Genomic DNA, 23,995 nt, shown 5'->3' with positions numbered 1-23,995 from the left:
TCAGAATGCAGGGATCAGGAGTGCATTACGCTCAGAATGCAGGGATCAGGAGTGCATTACGCTCAGAATGCAGGGATCAGGAGTGCATTACGCTCAGAATGCAGGGATCAGGAGTGCATTACGCTCAGAATGCAGGGATCAGGAGTGCATTACGCTCAGAATGCAGGGATCAGGAGTGCATTACGCTCAGAATGCAGGGATCAGGAGTGCATTACGCTCAGAATGCAGGGATCAGGAGTGCATTACGCTCAGAATGCAGGGATCAGGAGTGCATTACGCTCAGAATGCAGGGATCAGGAGTGCATTGCGCTCAGAATGCAGGGATCAGGAGTGCATTACGCTCAGAATGCAGGGATCAGGAGTGCAGAAAGGATAAGACATTTGTACACTTTACCATGTTTAAAATGCAGTATTGTGTACACTATTAAGATTCATTCCAGTAAAAAGTGCCTGTAAAGCGCCTCTCCTCTCACGCTCAAAAAAGTCCTGCAAGCAGCATCTTTGACGCGGTGTATACACAAATAAACACACCACTGTTTGCAACTTTGTCACTGGACTCGTATCTGTGCCTGAATGTATGCTCACCCCATGGAGTTTTGTACCTGTCACCTATCCCCAACACACAGAAAAGTAAGCAAGCACCAAGAAGACATCCTTAAATGTTGTGTGCGTGCAAAAGTGAAATGCAATAATTACCAATCTTGATTGCTGTGCCCTTTAGCATTCTTGCATGTAAGCTCATAACTCCATTATCTCTCTTGCAGGAGCATTCGATGCTTGCGCAACATAATTCACTGGAACCTCATCACGGCCTTTATTCTGCGGAACATCACTTGGTTTGTGATGCAGCTTACATTGAGCCAAGAGGCCCATGACAGCAATGTGGTAGGTGCCCCTGACCTCAATGGCTGTTTGTGGATTTTACATCTGTACGTGTCTTTTTCCTCACTGTCTGTGTCTCTGAGTAAGTCACAGTGCTTAGTTAACACAATTAGCTAGATTCAGACACATTGGCCTAAACTTGTGGCGGCGTAGCTTAGCGTGTTTAGGCTACGCCGCCGTAAGTTAGCTAGGCAAGTACATGATTCACAATGTACTTGCCTGCTAAGTTACGGCGGCGTAGCCTAAAGCGGGCGGGCGTAAGGGCGCCTAATTCAAATGTGTGTAAGGGGGCGTGTTTTATGTTAATGGGGCTTGACCTTACTTTTTTTACTTTTGTTTTTAACTGCGCATGCGCCGGGCGCCTACATTTCCCAGTGTGCATTGCGGCTAAGTACGCCGCACGGGCCTATTGATTTCGACGTGGACATATACAACGTAAATCCCGATTCACAGACGACTTACGCAAACAACTTAAAAAATTTGTATTTCGACGCGGGAACGGCGGCCATACTTAACATTACTATTCCACCTAGGGCCAAGCTCTAACTTTAGGCGGCCTATCTCTAACGTAAACGGCGTAAATGTACTGCGGCGGCCGGGCGTACGTTCGTGAATCGGCGTATCTACTGATTTGCATATTCTACGCCGACCGCAATGGAAGCGCCACCTAGCGGCCATCCGAAATATTGCAACCTAAGATAGGACGGCGCAAGCCGTCGTATCTTACATATGTTTAAGTGTATCTCTGATTGAGAATACACTTAAACATAAGTCGGCGTAGATTCTGAGTTAGGTCGGCTTATCTACTGATAAGCCGGCCTAACTCTTTCTGAATCTACCTACATGTGTTCTTGTGTATGATAACGCAATAAGCTCTGGTAACTTAACTTCTGCCTGCCTTGATTTTTTATTCTTTTCACTGGTGCAGTCTGGCAGTGCCATTGTAATACTACCGCACATTGTCTCAGCATTCTTTGCATCTGAGTCAGCAGTTTGCTGGGTGTATATCAATTCTTTACAAAGGTGGCAGCAGCAGAGTCTCTGTCCCAGCACTTTAGTACGGACTACCTGCAGAGGCTCCCAGACTTACTCATCACTTTGCAGGAGAGAGTTGTAAGAACTCCAAGAGGCATAGGAAAGAGAAAAAAAAATAGGAAGTCACAGGAAACAGTCACCTAGTGTCAAGGGCGGACTGACAACTCATGGGGCCCCTGGGCAATAGAAGATTATGGGGCCCCTGGGCTTAAAGTTGGCCACCACGCCAGGAGGCGGGGCAGCTAAAATCTCAGGATTTTCATATGAAAAGCATGTCGGTTTCATACATATCAGGGACAGATTTAAAAAAAACCACTTATTTTTACATACTGTCCCTGGTTTTACTGAGCCTGGCGACCCTGATGGAGCCCCCTAGTGGCATGGGGCCCTCGGGCAGTGCCCTACTGCCTCAATGGTCAGTCCGCCCCTGCCTAGTGTAATACTTCATTTCAGAATTGTAGAAAAAGGCGGCTTTCAGAATGTCTAAAATTACTTACATCTGTAAGATTGCTACATGAACCATAGAAGCTGTGCCCAAAAAGACAATCGGAGGAAAAAAATACTATTCACCAGTATTGCCTCTGGTCTTCCTGCAGCTGGTCTTTCCCCATTACTGACTTTACCATGCCATCTTCGGCACTGTAGGTGGCGGCCTCCTTAAACCGGCCAAACGTGGATTGAAATTCGTCTGGTTCAGCAGTGACCGGCCAAATTCCAATTCATGTATGAGCTAGTTTGTTATACACAAGTCAATTTATTAATCAACTTGTGTACAACCAGCCTGCCGGCTTTTTTCCAAATGATGAGTGCAGCTGGCTATAGCCCAGAACACTAATCACCATATTCTGACAACAGGGAAGGCTACCCACTATCAGAATACAATACAACAGTGTGAAGGACTCCCCAATCCACCTCGAGTGTGTGGATGGGGAAATAGGCTCATGTTTTCCCCTTCAACCTGTTGGTTGAAAGAAAAAATGAATCATGTATGGCCTACCTTAGTACAGCCAGGGCTTTACTTCCTGTTCTAATGACTGATGAGGGAATATTCAAAAAGCAGCAGGAGAGGTTCAGGAAGCATATATAAATCACTGAAAACGGAATGAAGAGGAAGCAGGGAGATCCTTCCACTGCAGGTCCTTGGGAATAGTTTCCTCTCCAGCAAGGAGAACAGTAATGATATCTCCTTTTCTCTCTTCAGATCTGCCAGCCAGTAGTTTACAGTCAGCAGATAGACAGCTATGAGGTTGTAATGACAGGAGGTGCACTGCTATTTTTCCGGTAAAAATTAAGGCAGGAGGTAACTCTGTCAGGCTACTGTTTAGGGCGGCAAAAGTAACATTTTCAGATCCCTAAAAGATAGCAATTTTTTTGATTTCAGGGTGTTCAAACATTTGATTCCATAGTTTGATAAAATTGTAGAACGATTAACAGGGGCTGACTGACAGCTCATGGGGCCCCCGGGCAATAGAAGATTATCGGGCCCCCGGGGCTTACAGATGGCCACCACGCCAGGAGGCAGTAAAGAGGCGGGGAAGCTAAAATCTCTGGATTTTCACATCAAAAGCATGTCAGTTTTGGACATATCAGATGTAAAAAAAACACAGATTTTTACATACTGTCCCTGGTTTTACTGAGCCTGGCAACCCTGATGGGGCCCCCTAGTGGCATGGCAGTGCCCGAGTGACTCAATGGTCAGTCCGCCCCTGACGATTAATATGGTTGTCTTGATTGACCACAAGGAGATCGATTTTAAAATTGTTCCAGTTGAACACAGTTAAAAAAAATCTGGATAACTTTTACCAAAATTGCAGTCGTTTTTTTCCTTCATGTACTAAAACTATTTATTTATTACTCAGTTTCGACTTTAAAGTTGTTGAAATGGACATTTATCCTTATGAGAGCAGTGTGGGAAATAACTGGATTAGACTATTTCTCTACAAATACCTTTACCCTGCAACGGCGCTATAAAGGGGAAGTTCCATTCGAATGGCGCCACCCTTTGGGCTGATTATGCTAATTTCCCATCTCATAACTTGCTAAAGCGTACACACGTCCATTTTTCACGTCGAGAAAAACGACGACGTGAAAAACGACGAGAAAAATACTCTGGAGCCTACACACAACCGTTTTTAGCCACTTAAGACCCAGACCTTTAGGCAGCTAAAGGACCCGGCCAGGTTTTGAGATTCGGCACTGCGTCGCTTTAACAGACAATTGCACGGTCGTGCAAAGTGGCTCCCAAACAAAATTGGCGTCCTTTTTTTTCCCACAAATAGAGATTTCTTTTGGTGGTATTTGATCACCTCTGCGGTTTTTATTTTTTGCGTTCTAAACAAAAATATAGCGACAATTTTGAAAAAAATTCAATATTTTTGACTTTTTGCTATAATAAATATCCCCCAAAAATATATTAAAAAAACTATTTTTTTCCTCATTTTAGGCCAATATGTATTATTCTACCTATTTTTGGTATAAAAAATCGCAAAAAGCGTTTATCGGTTGGTTTGCGCAAAATGTATAGCGTTTACAAAATAGGGGATAGTTTTATTGCATTTTTATAAAAAAAAAAATTTACTACTAATGGCTGCGATCAGCGATTTTTTTCGTGACTGCGACATTATGGCGGACACTTCGGACAATTTTGACACATTTTTGGGACCATTGTCATTTTCACAGCAAAAAATGCATTTAAAATGCATTGTTTACTGTGAAAATGACAATTGCAGTTTGGGAGTTAACCACAAGGGGGCGCTGAAGGGGTTATGTATGACCTAATATGTGTTTCTAACTGTAGGGGGTGTGGCTGTAGGTGTGACGTCATCGATTGTGTATCCCTATAAAAGGGATCACACGATCGATGATGCCGCCACAGTGAAGAACGGGGAAGCTGTGTTTACACACAGCTCTCCCCGTTCTTCAGCTCCGGGGACCAATCGCGGGACTCCAGCGGCGATCGGGTCCGTGGGTCCCGCGATCCCAGTCCCGGAGCTTCGGGCCGGGTCGCGGGCGCGTGCCGCGGGCGCGCGCCCCACGGCTGGGTTCTTGCACAGGACGTACCTGTACGTGCATGTGCCCAGCCGTGCCATTCTGCCGACGTAAATGTGCAGGAGGCGGTCCTTAAGTGGTTAATGACCAATTTAAAAAATTGCATTTTTCCCCTAATGAAAAACGGTCATGTGTACGCGGCTTTACTCATTAAAGCTCCACAGGCACCTTAACAGCGATCTACATTTTACAACTGAATCAGCTTTTTACTGTAGATTTATGATGGGAAGGGCATTTTTGCACAACTTAAACTGGTTTCCAGAGGCAGTATAGCTAGAATAAATTTTCATTCACTGCAAAGTGTTCTAATGATGATCTGAAATCTCCCCTCATCATCTTATCAGATTGCCTTTTCTTCCTCTCCTTGCAGGTCTGGTGTCGCCTGGTCACTATAGCTCACAATTATTTTTATGTTACCAATTTCTTCTGGATGTTTGGTGAAGGGTGCTATCTGCACACAGCCATTGTTTTGACGTACTCCACTGACAAGCTACGCAAATGGATGTTCATATGTATTGGCTGGTGTAAGTGACCGCTTTGTCCTGGAACAAGCAAAATACAACTCTTGTTGCCATTGTGACTTGCGTTTTTTTTTCTTATTATTGCTAACCTTTAGAATATTTTTTTATTTTTTTACTATGCGTAAAAGACTTTGATACTTTTCTTTTACAAGAAAGTTTATTGGCAGTATTAGTAGTATAAAGGGGTAATGAGTGCAAAAAGAGTACAAAAGGCTGTGACGTAAATTAAGTGGATTCTAGATAAAGAAATTATTGGGCTTTTTTTCAGCTGGAACTTGAAGGAAACTCAGTTACACCACCTCTGGCTCAAACACTCACTCTGCTCTCTGCTCACCGCTATCAGTTGTAAACATAGAAGTCCGGCTTCTGTGGCAGATCCTCGTACAATTGCATGGGACGAAGCGTATGTGAGATATGCTACGCCGCTGTAACTTACTTTTTTAATCTTTGAATCCACAAAGAATTTGCGCCGTAAGTTACGGCGGCGTAGTGTATCTCTCGCGGCGTAACGGCGCGTAATTCAAATCGCCGAGTAGGGGGGCGTGTTTCATTTAAATGAACCGTCCAGCCCCATTCACGGACGACTTACGCAAACAAAATAAAATATTTTCAAATTCGACGCGGGAACGACAGCCATACTTAACATTGCGTACGCCACCAAATAGCAGCTTTAACTATACGCTGAAAAAAGCTGAACGGAAACGTCGTAAAAGAATGCGACGGCCGCTCGTACGTTCGTGGATCGTCGGAAATAGCTAATTTGCATACTCGACGCGGAATACGACGGGAACGCCACCCAGCGGACGCCGAAGAATTGCATCTAAGATCCGAAGGCGTACGAAGACGTACGCCTGTCGGATCTAACCCAGATGCCGTCGTATCTTGTTTTGAGGATTCAAAACAAAGATACGACGCGGGAAATTTGAAAGTACGCCGGCGTACTCTCTTTGTGGATCTGCCCCTCTGTGTTTACAAGTGGAAGCTTGTCTCCCAACAACTCCCAGAGATCTGATCTCCTGAACAGCTCCCACTGAATGCAGAATTGGGACAAGGGAGATGCAGGTCCCCTGGGGTGCAGTGTGGATGCTGACACCCCCACTGGATGATCTCCCTGCGAGTGAGAGAGGCGGAGCCACCTACAGTGTTTTGGGGGGTACTAGAGAAGAAGAGGGGTGAAAGTGAGATGTGGATGGGGGATGCAGAGGTAGGCAGCTGTGGAAGAAGGCTGAACTCCGCACTCTGTATGCAGTGTAGCCCACCCCTGAATTCTGCATTCTGTATGCAGTGGCCCCGTGAACTCTGTACTATGTACGTAGCACCCCCCCCAAAAAAAAAAAACTCTGCACTCTGTACTTACTGTGTACTGTACTATGCACTCCTGGTATTTTATGCCCCTTTAAGACCCTCCCACTGTTGGCAAAAATTGACCACACCCACTATTTAATGCAGTTTGGAGGGTGTGCGCGTAAGTGAGGGAAGGGAGGCTTTGGGGGGTCTAATTCCTGCACCTATTTTATGAGAAAAAAAAGCCCTGTTTGCATCAATAAGGAACACACAAATAAAAGTACATTATGACTGTCAGGAGGTGTACAATAATACTAGCATACAGAATCACTTACACTATATAAGAGCAGCAGTAGAGCTGAGGTCTCAGAATAAAGCCCATTGGTCAATTTGAAAAAAATATAATAGGATGAACTGAAAAGGGCCATCCAAGAGGGAATATTTGGAAGAGAATTGGTGGCGTTAGAGAGGGGGAGGAAGAAGCAAAAGGGGATTGAAACATAAGGAAAGGAAAAAGGGCGGAGGGAAAAAAGGGGGGTTCTAGGGGTTCATAATGCTAAATATGTCAAATGGTAAGTAGAAGGTTATCATATCTGGGCAGGTTTGTGTACAATATCCAGGGGTGCCAAAATCACAGAAATTTGTCATGAGAGTCCATTAGTAAAGCCATTAGTTCTTCATTGGAAAAAGATTCTAGTTGCGCTAATAAGTGAGAATTAAAATTGATATTCAATATTGACAAAACCAAGCAATAAAGTCCAAAGATTCAAAAGTCCTCAATTAGCTTGGAATATTAATTGTGAAAAAACAATGCAGTGAAGCCAAAACGTAACCACCACCGGTGAAAAAACTTAACAAGATGTGCGCTTACCAGAAGGCAAGCATAATAAGCTTGCGGCTGAACCCCAGCCAGGGTCTTTACACTGGAACCGCCATCGACATCAGGGGTAAGGATCCTCCCAATTGGCGAAGATGGTATAGAAATCCCAAAGGAAAAAGGCTCACAATAGTGATGTACCGTAATAAATTGAAAATTGACCATATAGTAACACACTGGGAAAGAGAGAACCACCACCGACAGGGAGCACCATATAAATTGCTCGCTTACCAGACAGATAAGCTTTAATGCCTTGCGGCTGAACCCCAGCCAGGGCCTTTAACCGGAACTATCTCCAACCTCACAGGTTCAGGGCTCTCCCAGTTTCCACGGCAACAGTAAACCACCGAAAAAAATGAATGAACCCACAATAGTGATGTACCGTAAAGCAGGGCTCAAAATTTCAAGTCCTGAGCTACTAGCCAGGCCTCAAGAGTTACTCGCCACCAGTTACCCCACCTAATTCATACACTGCCCTGCGCCTAATTGCACACGTAAACACGCCCTCGTAGATTATCTCATGGAATGACAATGTTTTATGCAGAATCAAGTTCCAAAATTAAATATTACCAACAACAACTTTAACAAAATGGGACAGGGCACTGGAGGCAGACCAGAGGGACATGGCACTGGGGGCAGACCAGAAGGACAGGGCACTGGGGGCAGACCAGAGGGACAGGGCACTGGGGGCAGACCAGAGGGACAGGGCACTAGAACTGGGTCTCTTCCCCATTCTCTTGCTGTCTCCTCTGCAACTCCCATCCATCCTCTCTCTCTCTCCCATTCATCTCATCATCAGGAGCCTGTGTGTGCGGCTCCACGCTTGCATGTCCCCACTTCCCCCTTTTATTCAGGCTGGCAGAGAGGAGAGGAGCTGCAGCACAGCGGGAGGGAGTACAATCCAGCGCTGAGATCCACACAACTGCACAGCCATTGACACCATAGCACAGCGCACACTGACAGCGCACAGCACACATTGAGACCAGTCTGTTCACAGTGCTCAGACTAAACTGTTGGACACTTACATAGAGCACAAGGAGAAGAAAACTGCACAAACTAGAAGGCTGCCGCTCTCATGTCAGGGCAACTTTCAGTGAGCGCTGCACCAGTGGTAATTTTTGCAATCCTCCACCTCACTCATTACTTTCTGCTCTCCAGCTACATTGGTCGGGGCCCGGGGGAGGGGGGCAGGCTCAGAGAGGTCATACTGTTAAGTCCCATGGCTTAATGAGAATTGTAAGGAGAGCACCTGTGTACTGCTCTGCCTGTGCGCGGCTCACCAGACTACTTTTCCAGAGCATGCACCTTTCCTCTTCGGCCGCCAATATCATCGGGACTCTAAGTGTAGGCACAGATTGGAGGGAGATTGGTCATGCAGCCCTGTCATCACTCGCCCCCAGCTTAAATCCACTCGCCAAATGCTAGTAGGCGAGTGGAAATTTTGAGGGCTGCCGTAAAGGATATGATAATTTAATATAAAAAATGCACTTACAAGAAATGTCATTCAAAAGAGTTAAAAAGGTGAGCCGGCCGGCTTGTACGAACGCCTGTCCTCATGGACCGTAACGCTACGCGTCAGAACGTCTCCTTACCCGACGTACGTTTCGTCAAATAATATATATTGTTCACCACATTAAAACTCAGGGTGGGAGATTTCTAGGCCGTTGTTATAGTGAGCTTAGTGGCGATAAAGATGTGGGCAACTAGCGTACATTCGGTATGGAGAAGAGCGCCAATAGGTTTGGGAAGTAAAGACTCGTAAGGATTTTTCTGAATATTAGAATAAAATAGAGCGTAGGAGTTTGTAAACTCAGATCCATAATTTGCTCACAATTGGATTGGTCCACCAAATATGTCATGGTACCTTCCTGGGACTAGAACTTTTTTATTTATTTTTTTATTCTTTCTTTCCAGGTATTCCATTCCCCATCATTGTGGCCTGGGCCATTGGCAAGCTTTACTATGACAACGAGAAGTAAGGAGTTATGTTTGGGTTCAATGAGGGTGTAAAGATACATAACTTTTCAGGGTGAAGACAGAAATAGATAGAATGCATTGATTCTGTAATTAAAGGATAACTCTATTATTAAATATGTTTTTGGTTATGCAGGCAATACAAATATGTTACAGCTTTTTCCCGTATAATACCTATTTAATGTGCTTTCCACACATCCCTATTACCAGTTTTAAAAAAGACCATTTTCAGTTAGGAGTCTGGCTTTGAGGACAACAAACACAGGTTTTTCCCTAAATACTATGCTACCCTAACATTTTATATTTCTGATATGTGTCTGTTGTACCATGTACTTGTGTTAAAAAGTATCCCGTTCTGTTTGTATGGCTTCATTTGTGTGAAATACCTGGTGATCCCGTCAGTTCCCCTGCTTTCCTATTTCAAACTGACCACGCTACGCATGAAAGCACATCAATCCCAGTGTGGTTAGATTTCAAGTTGTGCTGGAGGCCCAGCATGCCTGTCCCAATCCCCCCCAATTGCACAGCCATTCACTGGGAAGATCAATGTATTGCTGTTTCTCCACCCGACCTTTCTAAGTCCCTTATGCAGAGCTGAGAAAAGAGATTATGTGATCACTCACAAAACAAGACAAAAAGGTATTTACAATGTTTTATTTTTATATAAACACACCCAACACACCCATACCTCCCAACATGTGACTATTTCTTAGATATGTATTAATACAAGTTAACTACTTTTGAAGAAAACTTGTTTTGGTACCTTTAAAATTCCATACGTTTTTTTGGTTTTGTTTTTGTGCCTGTTGGGTTTTTTGTCTTTCACTGTTATTATATTTACCATTATGATAATTATTAGAAACAAAGTAAATATGGGACGTTGCAGCTTGTGTTTCCTGCTCCTACATTTCTTTGGATTGGCTTAAGAAATGTAGTAGATCTGTGTTGATCAGAGCATTAAAGCTCATGTACAGCATTCTGACATTTGGATCTAAGGGCCAGATCCACAACCAGCGGGCGCAACTTAAATGTTCCGATTTAAGTTACACCGCCGCAAAATTTCTACCTAAGTGCCCGATCCACAAAGCACTTACCTAGAAATTTGCAGCGGTGTAACTTAAATCTGTCCGGCGCAAGGCGTGCCCAATCTAATGGGGCGAGTCCCATTCAAATTAGGCGCGCTCCCGCGCTGGACGTACTGCGCATGCTCCCGACGCTATTTTCCTGACGTGCTTTGCGTTACGTTACGTTGCGCCGAGTTTTGTGAATCGCGACGGGTAAAAAAGAGATGCGGCGGGAATTTTTTAAAAAAAAATTGACAGCGACGCGGGAAAGAAGGGTATACTTTTACATGGTGTACTAAGTTTACACTTTGTAAAAGCAGCCCTAATTTTGCGACGGCAAACTAACACTTACGGAGAAATAATGAAGGGAAAAAGCTTTGTGGATCTCCGTAAGTGCTAATTTGCATACCCGACGCTGGATTTCGACGAGAAATGCCCCCAGCGGCGGCCGCGGTACTGCATCCTAAGATCCGACAGTGTAAGTCCATTACACATGTCGGATCTTAGGGATATCTATGCGTAACTGATTCTATGAATCAGCCGCATAGATAGAAACAGGGATACGCCTGCGTATACCTTTTGTGGATCTGGTCCTAAATGCCTAAAACAAACTATTCAATACCTCTCTAGTTTAGTTTTTTTTTGCAATGAAAAATATATGTAGATCTTTCCAGTGAGGCCTCGTACACACGACCGTTTTTACAACAGTCGTGTTTATGTTTTTCGTCGAGAAAACTGTCGTGGATCTCGACGAGAAAAAAAAGAGAACATGCTCTCTTTTTTCTCGTCGGGAGTCTCAATTTCCTCGTCGGGCTTTTTTACGACGAGAACCACGTTTGTGTGTATGCTTAGAAACCTGCGCATGCTCAGAATAAAGTATGAGACGGGAGCGCACCTTCGGTAAAAGAAGCGTTCGTAATGGAGATAGCACATTCGTCACGCTGTAGCAGTCTGAAAAGCGCAAATCGTCTCTCACCAAACTTTTACTAACACGCAGTAACATTAGATTAGCAAAAGCAGCCCCAAGGGTGGCGCCAGTGGAATCGAACTTCCCCTTTATAGTGCCGTCGTACGTGTTGTACATCACCGCGTTTGAGAACGACAAGATTTTGTCTTGACAGTGTGTATGCAAAGAAAGCTTGAGTAGATTCTCGACAAGCCTAACAAGAACCTCGTCAAGGAATACGATGTGGCCTGAGAGACAAATATTGTGCTGAGAACTTGCAGTCCCATAGAAATGAACTTGGAAGCAAGAGTTCTACAGTGGGACTCTCCTACCATGGGGTCTATTTGTCCATGTTTTCACCCAAAAGGCACACAAATTTCACCCAAAATGTACACACATCCCAATTTAATCCTAAGTGAAAAATGTGTGACTGTCTGGGGAAGGTGTCTTGTGTCAGGACCTGGATCACCTGCTTGTGGCACTGTGGTTCCCACAGCTGAATGGCGTAGTTCCAGTGGATACCAGTGGGTGACTCACATCTGTCAGCAGATCCCAATAATTAGGCCCCACCTGATGCTGGCTACTGGGAACGTATATAATCCCTCCTTTGATTTGCATCAGTGCTTTTTGCCTGTTAGCCATACCTGCTTAAAGGATTATCCTGATCCCTGCCTTCTCTTGTACCTTGCATTCAGTTCCCTATATCCTGTTACCCTATCTCTGCTCACCTTGTTCCCAATCCCTATCCTGGTCCTCCCCTGTTTACGTCAGCTTCCCTCCATTTGTATATATTGTATTATAGAATAGGTTGTTGGTTTGGTTTTGCTTTACTGTCTCGTTTTCCACATTTGCTTTCCATTTCGATTCAGTTCGCATGTGCCGCGCTATATAAGTTTTTCATTCATTCATTCATTTGGTTTGGTATTGGATAGGTGTTGTGTGCATGATTAAATATTATTTTATTCTTACTTAGTCTTATTTGAGTTAACCAAGTACAGCTACACTGAACTGGTCATCCCTCCTGCTTCTGGATATCAGTATCCCTTACACATTGATAAAGAGATCCCTATAAGTGCAAAGATGTGCAACTAATCACATAGGGCCAGATCCTCAAAGAAGGTACGCTGGCGTATCTATTGATACGCCGCGTAACTTCTAGTTTGCTCCGGCGTATCTTTGTTTTGTATCCACGTCTTAGTACGCCGTCGGATCTATATTTACGCTGGCCGCTAGGTGGCGTTTCCGGCGATTTCCGCGTTGAGTATGCAAATTAGCTAGATACGGCGATCCACGAACGTACGTCCGGCCAGCGCATTTTTTTACGTCGTTTCCGTAAGGCTTTTTTCGACGTATAGTTACCCCTGCTATATGAGGCGTACTTAATGTTAAGTATGGCCGTCGTTCCCGCGTCGAATTTTGAATTTTTTACTTTGTTTGCGTAAGTCGTTTGTGAATAGGGCTTTGCGTAGAATGACGTTCACGTCGTAAGCATTGGCTTGTTGCGGGTTAATTTCGAGCATGCGCACTGGGATACCCCCACGGACGGCGCATGCACCGTTAAAAAAACCCGTCATTTACGTTGGGTCAAGACGTATTAACATAAAACACGCCCCCATCACATCCATTTGAATTGCGCGCCCTTACGCCGCCAAAGTTACACTACGCCGCCGTAACTTACGGCGCAAATTCTTTCAGGATAAGGAAAATACGCTGTAAGTTACGGCGGCGTAGTGTATCAGAGATACGCTATGCCGGCCGCAACAATGCGCAACGCTACGTGGATCTGCCCCATAAAAACTACAGTGCATGTAGAAGCTTGTTTTAGGGATTTAGAGTTAAACTGTGCTGTACTACACACAGCAAACATCAATCAAACCTTTATCTCTTCCAGAGGGAGCTGAAAAGAATGTGCAAGGGCATTCAGATACCCTTTCCAAAAGCTTCACCTCCTATTCACACTGCATCTCCTCAGTCTTCTGTAAAATGCTTTTGAATGGTCTTGGAAAGGGGGGTATGGAAAGTAAAGTTAAAAATGGAATTATCCTTTAAGTATGGTCATATAAAGTATGTCACACATTAAACATGGTCACTTATTACACAATAGTAATGCAAATGCAGGTCACTTCTTGATTGTCATCATGTTTGATCTACTCCAGGTGCTGGTTTGGGAAGAAGGCCGGAGTGTACACAGATTTTATTTATCAAGGTCCCGTCATCCTGGTACTGCTGGTAAGGACATGACCTGATCTCATTAGGCATGGGCTGCAATAACCACAGCTTTTGGTCATATGGAGTTTCCGTGTATACTTTAGGTCACAGAAAGCACTATGATACTGACACCAGGACATACACTGACCATGTAATTAAAGTGGATGTAAACCCACTCTCATCTTTTCTAAACTACTGCCATAGTGTTGATCTATAAGGATATAGATGCCTTCTACATGTAACCTTACCTGTCAAATGTCTCCCCTCTGTCTGTTATAAGAACTGAAAAACTGCAGATTCTGTGGGTGGGTCTGTTGTCCGGAGCTCGGTGGGTGGAGTCGTGATGTCAGTAGACTCCCCGCCCACCTCTACACTCCCCTTGTCAGCATGCATTTTCTCCTGTGAATTTATTACACTAAATTCTGCTATGATCACTAACATCCAGTCAAAACCCAGAAAAGTAACCACTGCCTGCCCAATCATGCTGATGTGTGGAACAGCCAATCCTGGGAGAGCTGCAGAAGAAAGGAGTGGGGGTGGGAATTAAAAAAAAATGCCTGTCTCAGGCTTGTGCATGAGATATGTAAACCACCTGTCACTCAAAGCAGGGGGAAGAACAGACAGGGTTTTCTCTGTGTGTTTGTTTTTATCTCACTGAAAAAAGGTAAGAGGATTGCTCAGAGCTGGATTAACTGTTTGTGGCAAGACAGGGCACAGATGATCTAAAATCCTATACTATACATTGTGCCAGCCCAAAAAATAAATATTTCGGGTTTACATCCACTTTAATGTGTTAGTAGACAAGTAACAAAGATGATAGTGTACAGCAGGGGTCTCCAAACTTTATAAACAAATGGCCAGTTTGTCGTCCTTCAACTTTGAGAGTGGCCGGACTGTGGCCAGTGTGTGTAGAAAATGCCCTTGCATTGATGGGTGTAAAGAATGGCCCATCGTTGGTATTAGTGGGAGAAATATTGCCCCATTGTTGGTATTAGGGGGAGAGAGAGTGCCCCATCATTGATGTCATTGGGAGAAATAGTGTCCCATTTTTTGTATCAGGGGAACGAGTGCTGCCCCATCAAAGGTTTCAGTGGGAGGAATTGTTGCTCATTGTTAGTATTAAGGCAAGGAATAGTGCCCCATCATTGGTGTCAGTAGAAAGAATAGGGCCCTGCAGTTAGTGCCAGTGGGAAGAGACTAGTCCCATCATTGGTGTCAGTGCGAAAAATAGGTCCTCGTTGTTGGGTTCAGTGGTAAGAATAATGTCCTATTGTTTGTATCAGTGGAAGTATCTATGCCCCATTGTTTATGTAGAAGGACTAGTGCCTTATATCAAGGGGAGGAATAATGTCCCAAGCTTAAAGGCAAGGAAAGGACCACATCCGGCCCCCGGCCGCATTTTGGAGACCACTGATGTACAGTCAGAGCTGGTTCCATTTGTATAAAAATGTACAAAAAATATTGAAGGGGTTCTTGGATCTTACAGTCTAACGCCAGCAGACTCACACACTAGGGCCCCGTACACACGACCAAACATGTATGCTGAAACTGGTCCGCGGGCCAGTTTCAGCAGACATGTTTGGTCGTGTGTGGGCGCGAGCGGGCCGAATTCCAGCAAACATTTGCCCGCCGGGCCTTTTCCCAGCGGACAAATATTCCTGGACGTGTTTTAAAACCGTCCGCTGGAATCCTGCCCGCTCGGACATGTACGGTCGTCAGTACAGACCTACCGTACATGTCCAGGCGCCCGCCGTCCCTCGCATGCGTCGAATGACTTCGACGCATGCGTGGAAGCCTTTAAATGGCAGGCCCGCCCACGTCTCCGCGTCATCGTCGCGGCGACGACGCGGACACGCCCCGCGTATTGTTTACGCGCGGACTTCTGTACGATGGTGTGTACAACCATCGTACAGAAGCCCTCTGGCAGGCATGTACGGTGAAAACGGTCCGACGGACCGCTTTCACCGTACATGTTTGTTCGTGAGTACCCGGCCTTGGGGGCAGATCCTCAAACGAATTACGCCGTCGTATCTCTGTTTTGTATCCACAAAACAAGATACGACGGAATCTGGGCTTGATCCGGCAGGCGTACGTCTTAGTACGCCGTCGGATCGTAGGTGCATATTTACGCTGGCCGATAGGTGGCGTTTCCGTTGAATTCCGCGTCGAGTATGCAAATTAGCTAGATACGGCGATCCACAAACGTACGTCCGGCGCATTTTTTTACGGCGTTTGTGTTCGGCTTTTTCCGGCGTATGGTTACCGCTGCTATATGAGGCGTATCCTAAGTTAAGTATGGCCGTCGTTCCCGCGTCAAATTTTGTAAATGTTCCGTCGTTTGCGTAAGTCGTTCGCGAATAGGGCTTTGCGTAGAATGACGTCACCGTCGTAAGATTTGGCTTGTTCCGGTTTAATTTCGAGCATGCGCACTGGGATACCCCCACGGACGGCGCATGCACCGTTCAAAAAAAAATTTAAAAATTTACGTCGGGTCACGACGTATTAACATAAAACACGCCCCCATCACATACATTTGAATTGCGCGCCCTTACGCCGCCTAAGTTACACTACGGCGCCGTAACTTACGGCGGGAAATCTTTGAGGATACAAAAAAAAGTAAGTTACGGCGGCGTAGTGTATCCGAGATACACTACGCCGGACGGAGAGAAGCGCTGCGCTTCGTGGATCTGGCCCTAGCACTGCACTCTGGGACTGAAAAGCAGCATAGCAGTCCCTACTTATGGAAGTGTGCAGAGTTTTCCAATCTGAATAAAGCAGTGGCATAGTAACCGTATGGATGTGAGCTCATTCTTCTATGTTGTTGAGCTACCGTGTTTCCCCGAAAATAAGCCCAGGTCTTATATTAATTTTGAGAGGAGGAAAGAAGCAGGAGATCAGCTGATCGCAGAGCGGCTGTATTCTGAATGTACTTGGCACAACTGACACACACAGTCTACACACTATACACTTCTGCAACGGAGTAGTGTATACACTATACACACAAGCACTCCACGCTAGGGCTTATTTTAGGGGTAGGGCTTATATTGCAGCCCTTCCCAAAAATCGGGGTAGGTCTTATTTTTGGGGTAGGTCTAACTTTCGGGGGAACACGGTATGTGAGAATATACAAATAGGGTGAGAATTAAACTAAATCCTTCAAATAACCCACATACTTATTGTGCATTTCATCATTATACAGGTATTTGATGTTTCAAATCTAACAATATTCACTTTTTTTTTCTTAGATAAACTTTATATTTTTATTTAACATTGTGAGGATTCTGATGACAAAGCTCCGAGCCTCCACTACTTCAGAGACCATCCAGTACAGGTAAGTTATCCCTTTTGAATATGTTTTATCTTTTCGCTCTTTCTATTTGTTTTCTTACACTCTAGGCTGTCTTTCCCTTCTTGAGTATCTTGTTCATTTTTCTTCATTGCCTTCCAGGAAAGCAGTAAAGGCGACTTTGGTTCTGCTGCCTCTTCTGGGAATCACCTACATGCTTTTCTTTGTCACTCCGGGAGAAGATGAAAACTCACGAATTGTCTTCATCTATTTCAATTCATTCTTGCAGTCCTTCCAGGTAGGAAAGGGAAATTGACCAGTATTGAGTGTATATATATATATATATATATATATATATATATATATATATATATATATTGTGATATTTTGGGTATCTGGATCACTAGCCATCTGTGTCTTTGTAAAAAAAAAAAGTTTTTATTCAAAACCATCAAACATAACTAGTTTAACCACTTCCATACCAGGCACTTATACACCTTCCTGCCCAAGCCAATTTTCAGCTTTCAGCAATGTCGCAATTTGAATGCCAAATGCTACACTGTACCCAAATTATTTTTTTTATTATTTTGTTCCCACAAATAGAGCTTTCGTTTGGTGGTATTTGATCACCTCTGCGATTTTTTTTTTTGCGCAACAACTAAAAAAATTTTTGGGGGAAAAATTGTATTTATTTTTTTCTGTAAATAAGTAAGTTTTCTTTTTCAATTACGGGCACCAATGAGGTGGCACTGATGGGCACCGATGAGGTGGCACTGATGGGCACTGATAGGCGGCACTGATGGACACTGATAGGCGGCACTGATATGCGGCACTGATGGGCACTCATAGGCGGCACTGATGGGTACTTATGGGTGGCACTGATGGGTACATATGGGTGGCACTGATGGATACATATGGGTGGCACTGATGGGTATATATGGGTGGCACTGATGGGTGGGATAGGTGGGCACTGGGCATGGATGGGCACTGAGAGGTGGCACTGATGGACACTGATGGACACTGAGGGGTGGCACTTGTTTATTTACTATTTTGCCATTTTTACTATTGTGTCAGTGCCCATGTTGCCAGTCAGTGCCCATTTGTGGGCACTGATTGGCATTTATTGTGCCTATTTTTTTACATGTTTACATTTACATTTTTACACATTTTGCCCCCTTCCCTGGTGGTCCTGGCGGCTTCCCTGTGGTCTAGTGTGGGCATCCGAGGGGGAGCTGCGCTGATTGTTAAACAATCAGCGCGAACCCCCCCCCCCTGTCAGGAGAGCTGCCGATCGGCTCTCCTCTACTTGCGTCTGTCAGAGGCTCTTTACCGGCATGTTATCCTGCTGGACGTCAATAGACGTCCAGTCAGGATTTCACAACCACTTCTCGGACGTCAATTGTCTATTGACCGGGCGGGAAGTGGTTAAGGCTGGGTTCACATATGAGCACACATCGACTAACAGCAGGAGTCCGGTGTGTCCTCTTTCACCATTTCAGGTCCGATTACAAGCTGTACACTCACTACTTTAAATTGTAGCAAAGTGTCATTCCTTCAGTGTTGTCACATGAAAAGATATAATGAAATATTTTCAAAAATGTGAGGGGTGTACTCACTTTTGTGAGATACTGTATATATGTTTTTGTGTGTAATCTTGCTGTTTAAAGTCTTCTTACTCTTTTGATAGGCACTAGGGCACCTGTTCAGTTTCAGGACATACATGTGGTGATTTTCAGTCATTTGCAACCACTTCTCGTCCACCATAAATCACACAATGCCGGACTATGGCTACATCCCGTTGCTAATTCTTTCTGTTTCTTTCTTTAGGGATTTTTTGTTTCAGTCTTCTACTGTTTCCTAAACAGTGAGGTATGTGTAATTGAATTATTTTAGCACTGTAGTGGTCTGTGTTCTAGCTTGTTTCAGGACTACAACTAGTACATCAATGGGACTACAAGCAGATTTCAGCTAAATGCACTGTTAAAATAAATACATATTTGCTAGTTAACTGAACAAGCAGTCAACTTTTCTATCTTTATTGGTCTATATTCACATGGTTAAACAGGATGTAACACCCTCCTAGTTAGGCTGCTAGGCAAATTTAGTTTTTGGCTCCTGCTGTAGCCAGAGGAGCAATGATTGTTTATACCGGGTTGCTTGGGGCTGCACTGGCTGGGAGTTTGATCGCTTCCCCCTGCCTCTAGAAGAAGTTTGTGAAACTTTGAAAGGGAGAACTTAAATGACCAGCCTGAATATTGAGCCATACCCTAGGGAGGTGTGCAAAGATAGTGGCCAGGAGAGGAGATAAATAGTTGTTTGGAGCCCTTAGGAAATTGTCTTTCTCCCACCTGAGGGAATGGATAAATGAGATGAAAGGAGGAGGGGGCATTTGCCCCCCTCCCCCCGCGACTTGATGTTGAGCTGCCTAAATAGGGCTGCACCTATCCTCTGACCCAGTTCCTGGATTCTGTGAGTGGAGCCTTCTGTCTGTTCTACAAGCCACTTCATTGTCCCCAACCGTGAACCTATAGACCAGATTTCTCAAACTGGCGGTCCTCCAGCTGTTGCGCAACTACAAGTCCCATAAAGCATTGCAAGGGTGACAGTTAGGCCCAGTACACATGAGGAGACATGTCCGATGAAAACGGTCCGCGGACCGTTTTCATCGGACATGTCTCCTGGGAGCTTTTGGTCTGATGTGTGTACACACCATCAGACCAAAATCCCCGCGGACAGGGAACGCGGTGACGTAGAAGACACCGACGTTCTCAAACACGGAAGTGCAATGCTTCCACGCATGCGTCGAATCAATTCGACGCATGCGCGGGATTTCGGGACGCTGGTTACACGTCATAACCAGCGGACATGTCCGATTAGGTGTATTAACCATCGGACATGTACGACGGACATGTTTCCAGCGGACAAGTTTCTTAGCTTGCTAAGAAACTTTTGTCCGCTGGAAACCTGTCCGCTAGGCCGTACACACGGTCGTACATGTCCGCGGAAACTGGTCCGCGGACCAGTTTTAGCGGACATGTTCGACCGTGTGTACGCCGCCTTACAAGCATGACTCTCACAGGCATTATGGGACTTTTCAACAGCTGGAGGGACGCCAGTTTGAGACCCCTGCTATAGACTGTCCCAGATTAGTCTATGTGTCCTACAAGCTACTTCATGGTCTTCAACCTATAGACCTTTCCAGTCTTGCTGCACCCGATTTACCAAATATTGCATGATCTCCAGCTGTAAGTGAAAAGAAGCTGTGCTGCTGCTGTTTAGAAAATTGTCCTCTGAAAATTGTGTCCAAGAGTTTTGGACTATTCCACACTACCCCAAATCCCCTCCCCAGTTTCCTTTATGCAATTAATTACAGAAAAAGACAAACCTCTAGACCAGGGGTCTCCAAACTACGGCCCTCCAGTTGTTCAGGAACCACAATTCCCATCATGCCTAGTCATGTCTGTGAATATCAGTTTTACAATGCCTCATGGGATGTGTAGTTCCATAACAGCTGGATGGGCGTAGTTCGGAGATCCCTACTCTAGACTAATCAATGAGCCGGAGTGGATGAACGTTAAGGCTTCATTTCCATGGACGTTTTTACAGCCACTTTTTTTTTGCCTTTTTTACAGCTTAAAAACGCCTGTCCATGTTTTTTTTTATTTTATTTTTATTGAGCTGGAGCTCAAAAACGCAGCGGTAGCGTTTTTGAGCGTTTTTTAACGTCTGGCGTTTTTACAGCTCTAACGCTGGAGCTTCAGAACGCACTGGTCCTGGGTTTTTTTTTGCAGCTTAAAAACGTCTCAGCCATCTACAGCTCAAAAATGTCATGGTGGGCATGAGGCCATAGACTAACATGGAGAGCTGTTTTTAAGCTGCAAAAAACGCTCAGAAAAGTGGCTGTAAAAACGTCCATGGAAATGAATCCTAACTGTGTGCCTGGCTGCCTCTGCACTGTAGTGGGAAAGAACCTGGTAATATCTGCGGCCCTTGCGGGGGGTGGCACTACAAGGGGAACACCACGTCTGAAAAAGCCTACTAAACCAAACCAAAGTACAGACATCTGTGTTGGTTTGGCATTGGTCCATGTATCATTGACTGAAATGTTTCATGTAACATCCCTTATTCTTCCTCTTTTTCAAGTGCAACTTCTAAGTAACACAGGGGTAGGTTGAGCTGAAAATAGTCGTATCAATGGTGTTCAGTGCTAGGGTTTTAATCTTCTTCTGTCCCTTTTTACATAAAACAGTAATGATCATGTGATAATTAAATCAAAACTTATCTGGGAATAGAACTAGTAATTATGTAATTTCATTTCCAGGTGCGCTCTGCAGTCAGAAAGAGATGGCATCGTTGGCAGGACAAGCACTCTATCCGAGCTCGTGTTGCCCGTGCAATGTCCATTCCCACTTCACCTACACGGGTTAGCTTCCATAGCATCAAGCAATCTTCTGCTATCTGACCCACCACTTCCTGAATGGCTCCTCTAGAGCTTCCTACCCAACCCTATAATGAGAGGTTGTAGAGGCTCCAAACTGAACAGTAACTGAGAGACCACATTCCTTGTGTCCAACTAATTGTATTTCGACAATCAGAAAAAAGATGATGGAAAGGAGCAACTGAACTTTCCGCCTTAGTGCAATATTGGCAACTGCTAGATTTGAACTGCTAGGGACTAATGCAGAGACAGAAAACCACTAAAGCAGAGAAACCAATAGATAGAACACAGCACAATCCATAAACTTCTACTGATATATCACCAGCCACAACCAAACAATTACTGAGAATGTGCATCTAGGCTACCTAGCCAATCCTCTGTGCCTCAACGTGGAAAATGACTGGCACCAGGCTTTTTCATTGGTGACAAGAAAGTTACCTAACACTTTGTGAATCATTCTATACACTTATTTTCTACACAGACTATGAGCACAAATATCTGTGCCGATGGAGGTGGCCCTTCATTTCAGGTCACACGTACCCCAGCAATGAATAATCAGCCATGTGATTGTATATCAAGGGGACCAAATGAACCAATGAAATTTATGCAGTGGCCTTCTAGTCAAGTCGGCTGGTCAACATTGTGGAAGATGATTTGCTTGACTCAGGAGTAAAGTGGACAAGGCCTGACCTATTAATCAAGTGGCACTGGTCTTACTCGCTTTGTTGCCTGGCTTTGTAATACGGTTGCAATTGTAACGCAGCTAGGGCAAGCCTGAAGAAAACAATATGTCTGTTTAAATCCATCAAATCGGTATGCTGGGTCATAACAATTCTATATCATGTGCGAATTTGTACAAAGAGATTCTATGTGTGAATGTTCTAACATTGGACCTTATGAAAGTCTGACTGGGTCAGTAAAAAAAAAAAAGTGCCACTGTGGACCGGATCTGCAACCCAAATAGCTTTGTGCTATGGACATTTTTGCTGCACATATATATATGTTAGAGTGTTGCACTAAAATATAAAAAATGTCTTTATATATTGTCATGCTACACAAATAAATCCTTAAAATGGTGATGAAAATTGTCTACTAATGTGTGCCACAGCTGCTTCTCTGAAACAAGTGTCATACAGATGTAAGGGTCGAGAATGGATTATGTCAGGCTTCTCGGATTAGGTTATGACTGAGGCAAATGTCCCTCTGTCAAGTTTTGTATTATTTCAGAATGCAATAATGTACAAATAGCAAGTATGTTAATGAAGTAGGAAAAACTGAGCACAAATTATATAAATGATACCAAAATGTGGAACTGTTGGCCATGGTGGCCAATAAGATTTTAATGTTCTAAGAAAAGACTGTGTCACGATCAGGGCTCAGGCTCGAAGACCAGTTGCTATAGCAGTAGCAGAATTACCACCAACCAGCAGGATAGATACACAGTCAGTCAACCCTGGTACATAACATGGGCTCATCTGAGGTGCACAGTCTTAGTACTAACCATTGGTCACCAGAGCTCCTGATGGTGGAGATGGATTTTGCTGTGTGTTGGCACCAGGTCTCGCTCCTGTCTTCCCTGCTGCCATCCATATTTTGTTATCAACCCTTAGCTTGTTCCTCGACTATGCTTCTGCCTGATTCCAACTACTCATTACTGACTGTAACGGTCACCACCGTTTACGATATTCCCATTCCATCAACCCAAGACAGCTTCCGACACGCCACAATCCAGCAGACACGATCCATATGGATTTCCCCAGAATAAAGACGAGACAAGCTCCGTTCTCTGAGTCAAAATGTATGAATGCTTTAATGGTTAGCTCTCCGGTTTATATACAGTTACAAGGCATGTTTCAGTAAGCACAGGAACAATCAAATTCTCCACCCCCAACATCACTCAATGCTTCAATCACATTCTTTTAGATAATTACATAGGAGTTAATTATCCCCCAGACGTTACGTCTCCGACAATAAGTGATTCACCTGTATAATACACATTTCTATGTCAGACGTTTTGGCACCGATCTGAAATAATTACTACAGTTGACAAGTACATTCCACACATAAAACAGTATTAGCATACATAATGAGAGATCTGGGGCCAGGCTGTCTACCAAGCTCAAATCCACCTCACCCCAGTACAGACTCAATTAGCATATCAACAGCCTATGTTACACAGAGGAATGAGTCACTATTGACCGGTAGGGTCAGCATGAAATCAAACTGTAGTATTCCAAGATCCTGCAAAACATGAATTAACAGTAATGTCCCATCTCATGTAATTTAAAAATTAATATTTCTCAGTCACTCTATGCCCAAAAGGGGCACAGGATGACCCTACACCCAAGAGTTATTAGTGACGCTGGCACAGGAGTACCCATCATCCTTCCAAAGTCTCTGGGTGTCATGGGTCATTCTGTTACACTGACCTA

The 23,995-nt window shown here is 44.4% G+C and overlaps 1 protein-coding gene across 1 annotated transcript in view; it reads left to right on the top strand.

Annotated features, from left to right (window-relative positions):
• The window catches only part of CRHR1 (corticotropin releasing hormone receptor 1), a 176,038-nt gene extending 154,312 nt beyond the window's left edge, over positions 1-21,726 (top strand). Inside the window, exons 7-14 of the mRNA XM_040329804.1 lie at positions 765-885; positions 5,336-5,489; positions 9,562-9,622; positions 13,788-13,860; positions 17,085-17,170; positions 17,288-17,423; positions 18,953-18,994; positions 21,447-21,726. Coding sequence (XP_040185738.1) covers positions 765-885; positions 5,336-5,489; positions 9,562-9,622; positions 13,788-13,860; positions 17,085-17,170; positions 17,288-17,423; positions 18,953-18,994; positions 21,447-21,587 — 814 coding nt within the window. The 3' untranslated portion in view covers positions 21,588-21,726. The remainder of the gene's footprint in view (positions 1-764; positions 886-5,335; positions 5,490-9,561; positions 9,623-13,787; positions 13,861-17,084; positions 17,171-17,287; positions 17,424-18,952; positions 18,995-21,446) is intronic.
• Positions 21,727-23,995: the final 2,269 nt, after the last annotated feature.

The sequence above is a fragment of the Rana temporaria genome, chromosome 12, assembly GCF_905171775.1.
Source record: "Rana temporaria chromosome 12, aRanTem1.1, whole genome shotgun sequence".
NCBI lineage: Eukaryota > Metazoa > Chordata > Amphibia > Anura > Ranidae > Rana > Rana temporaria.
This window is presented reverse-complemented; position numbering and strand designations above follow the sequence as displayed.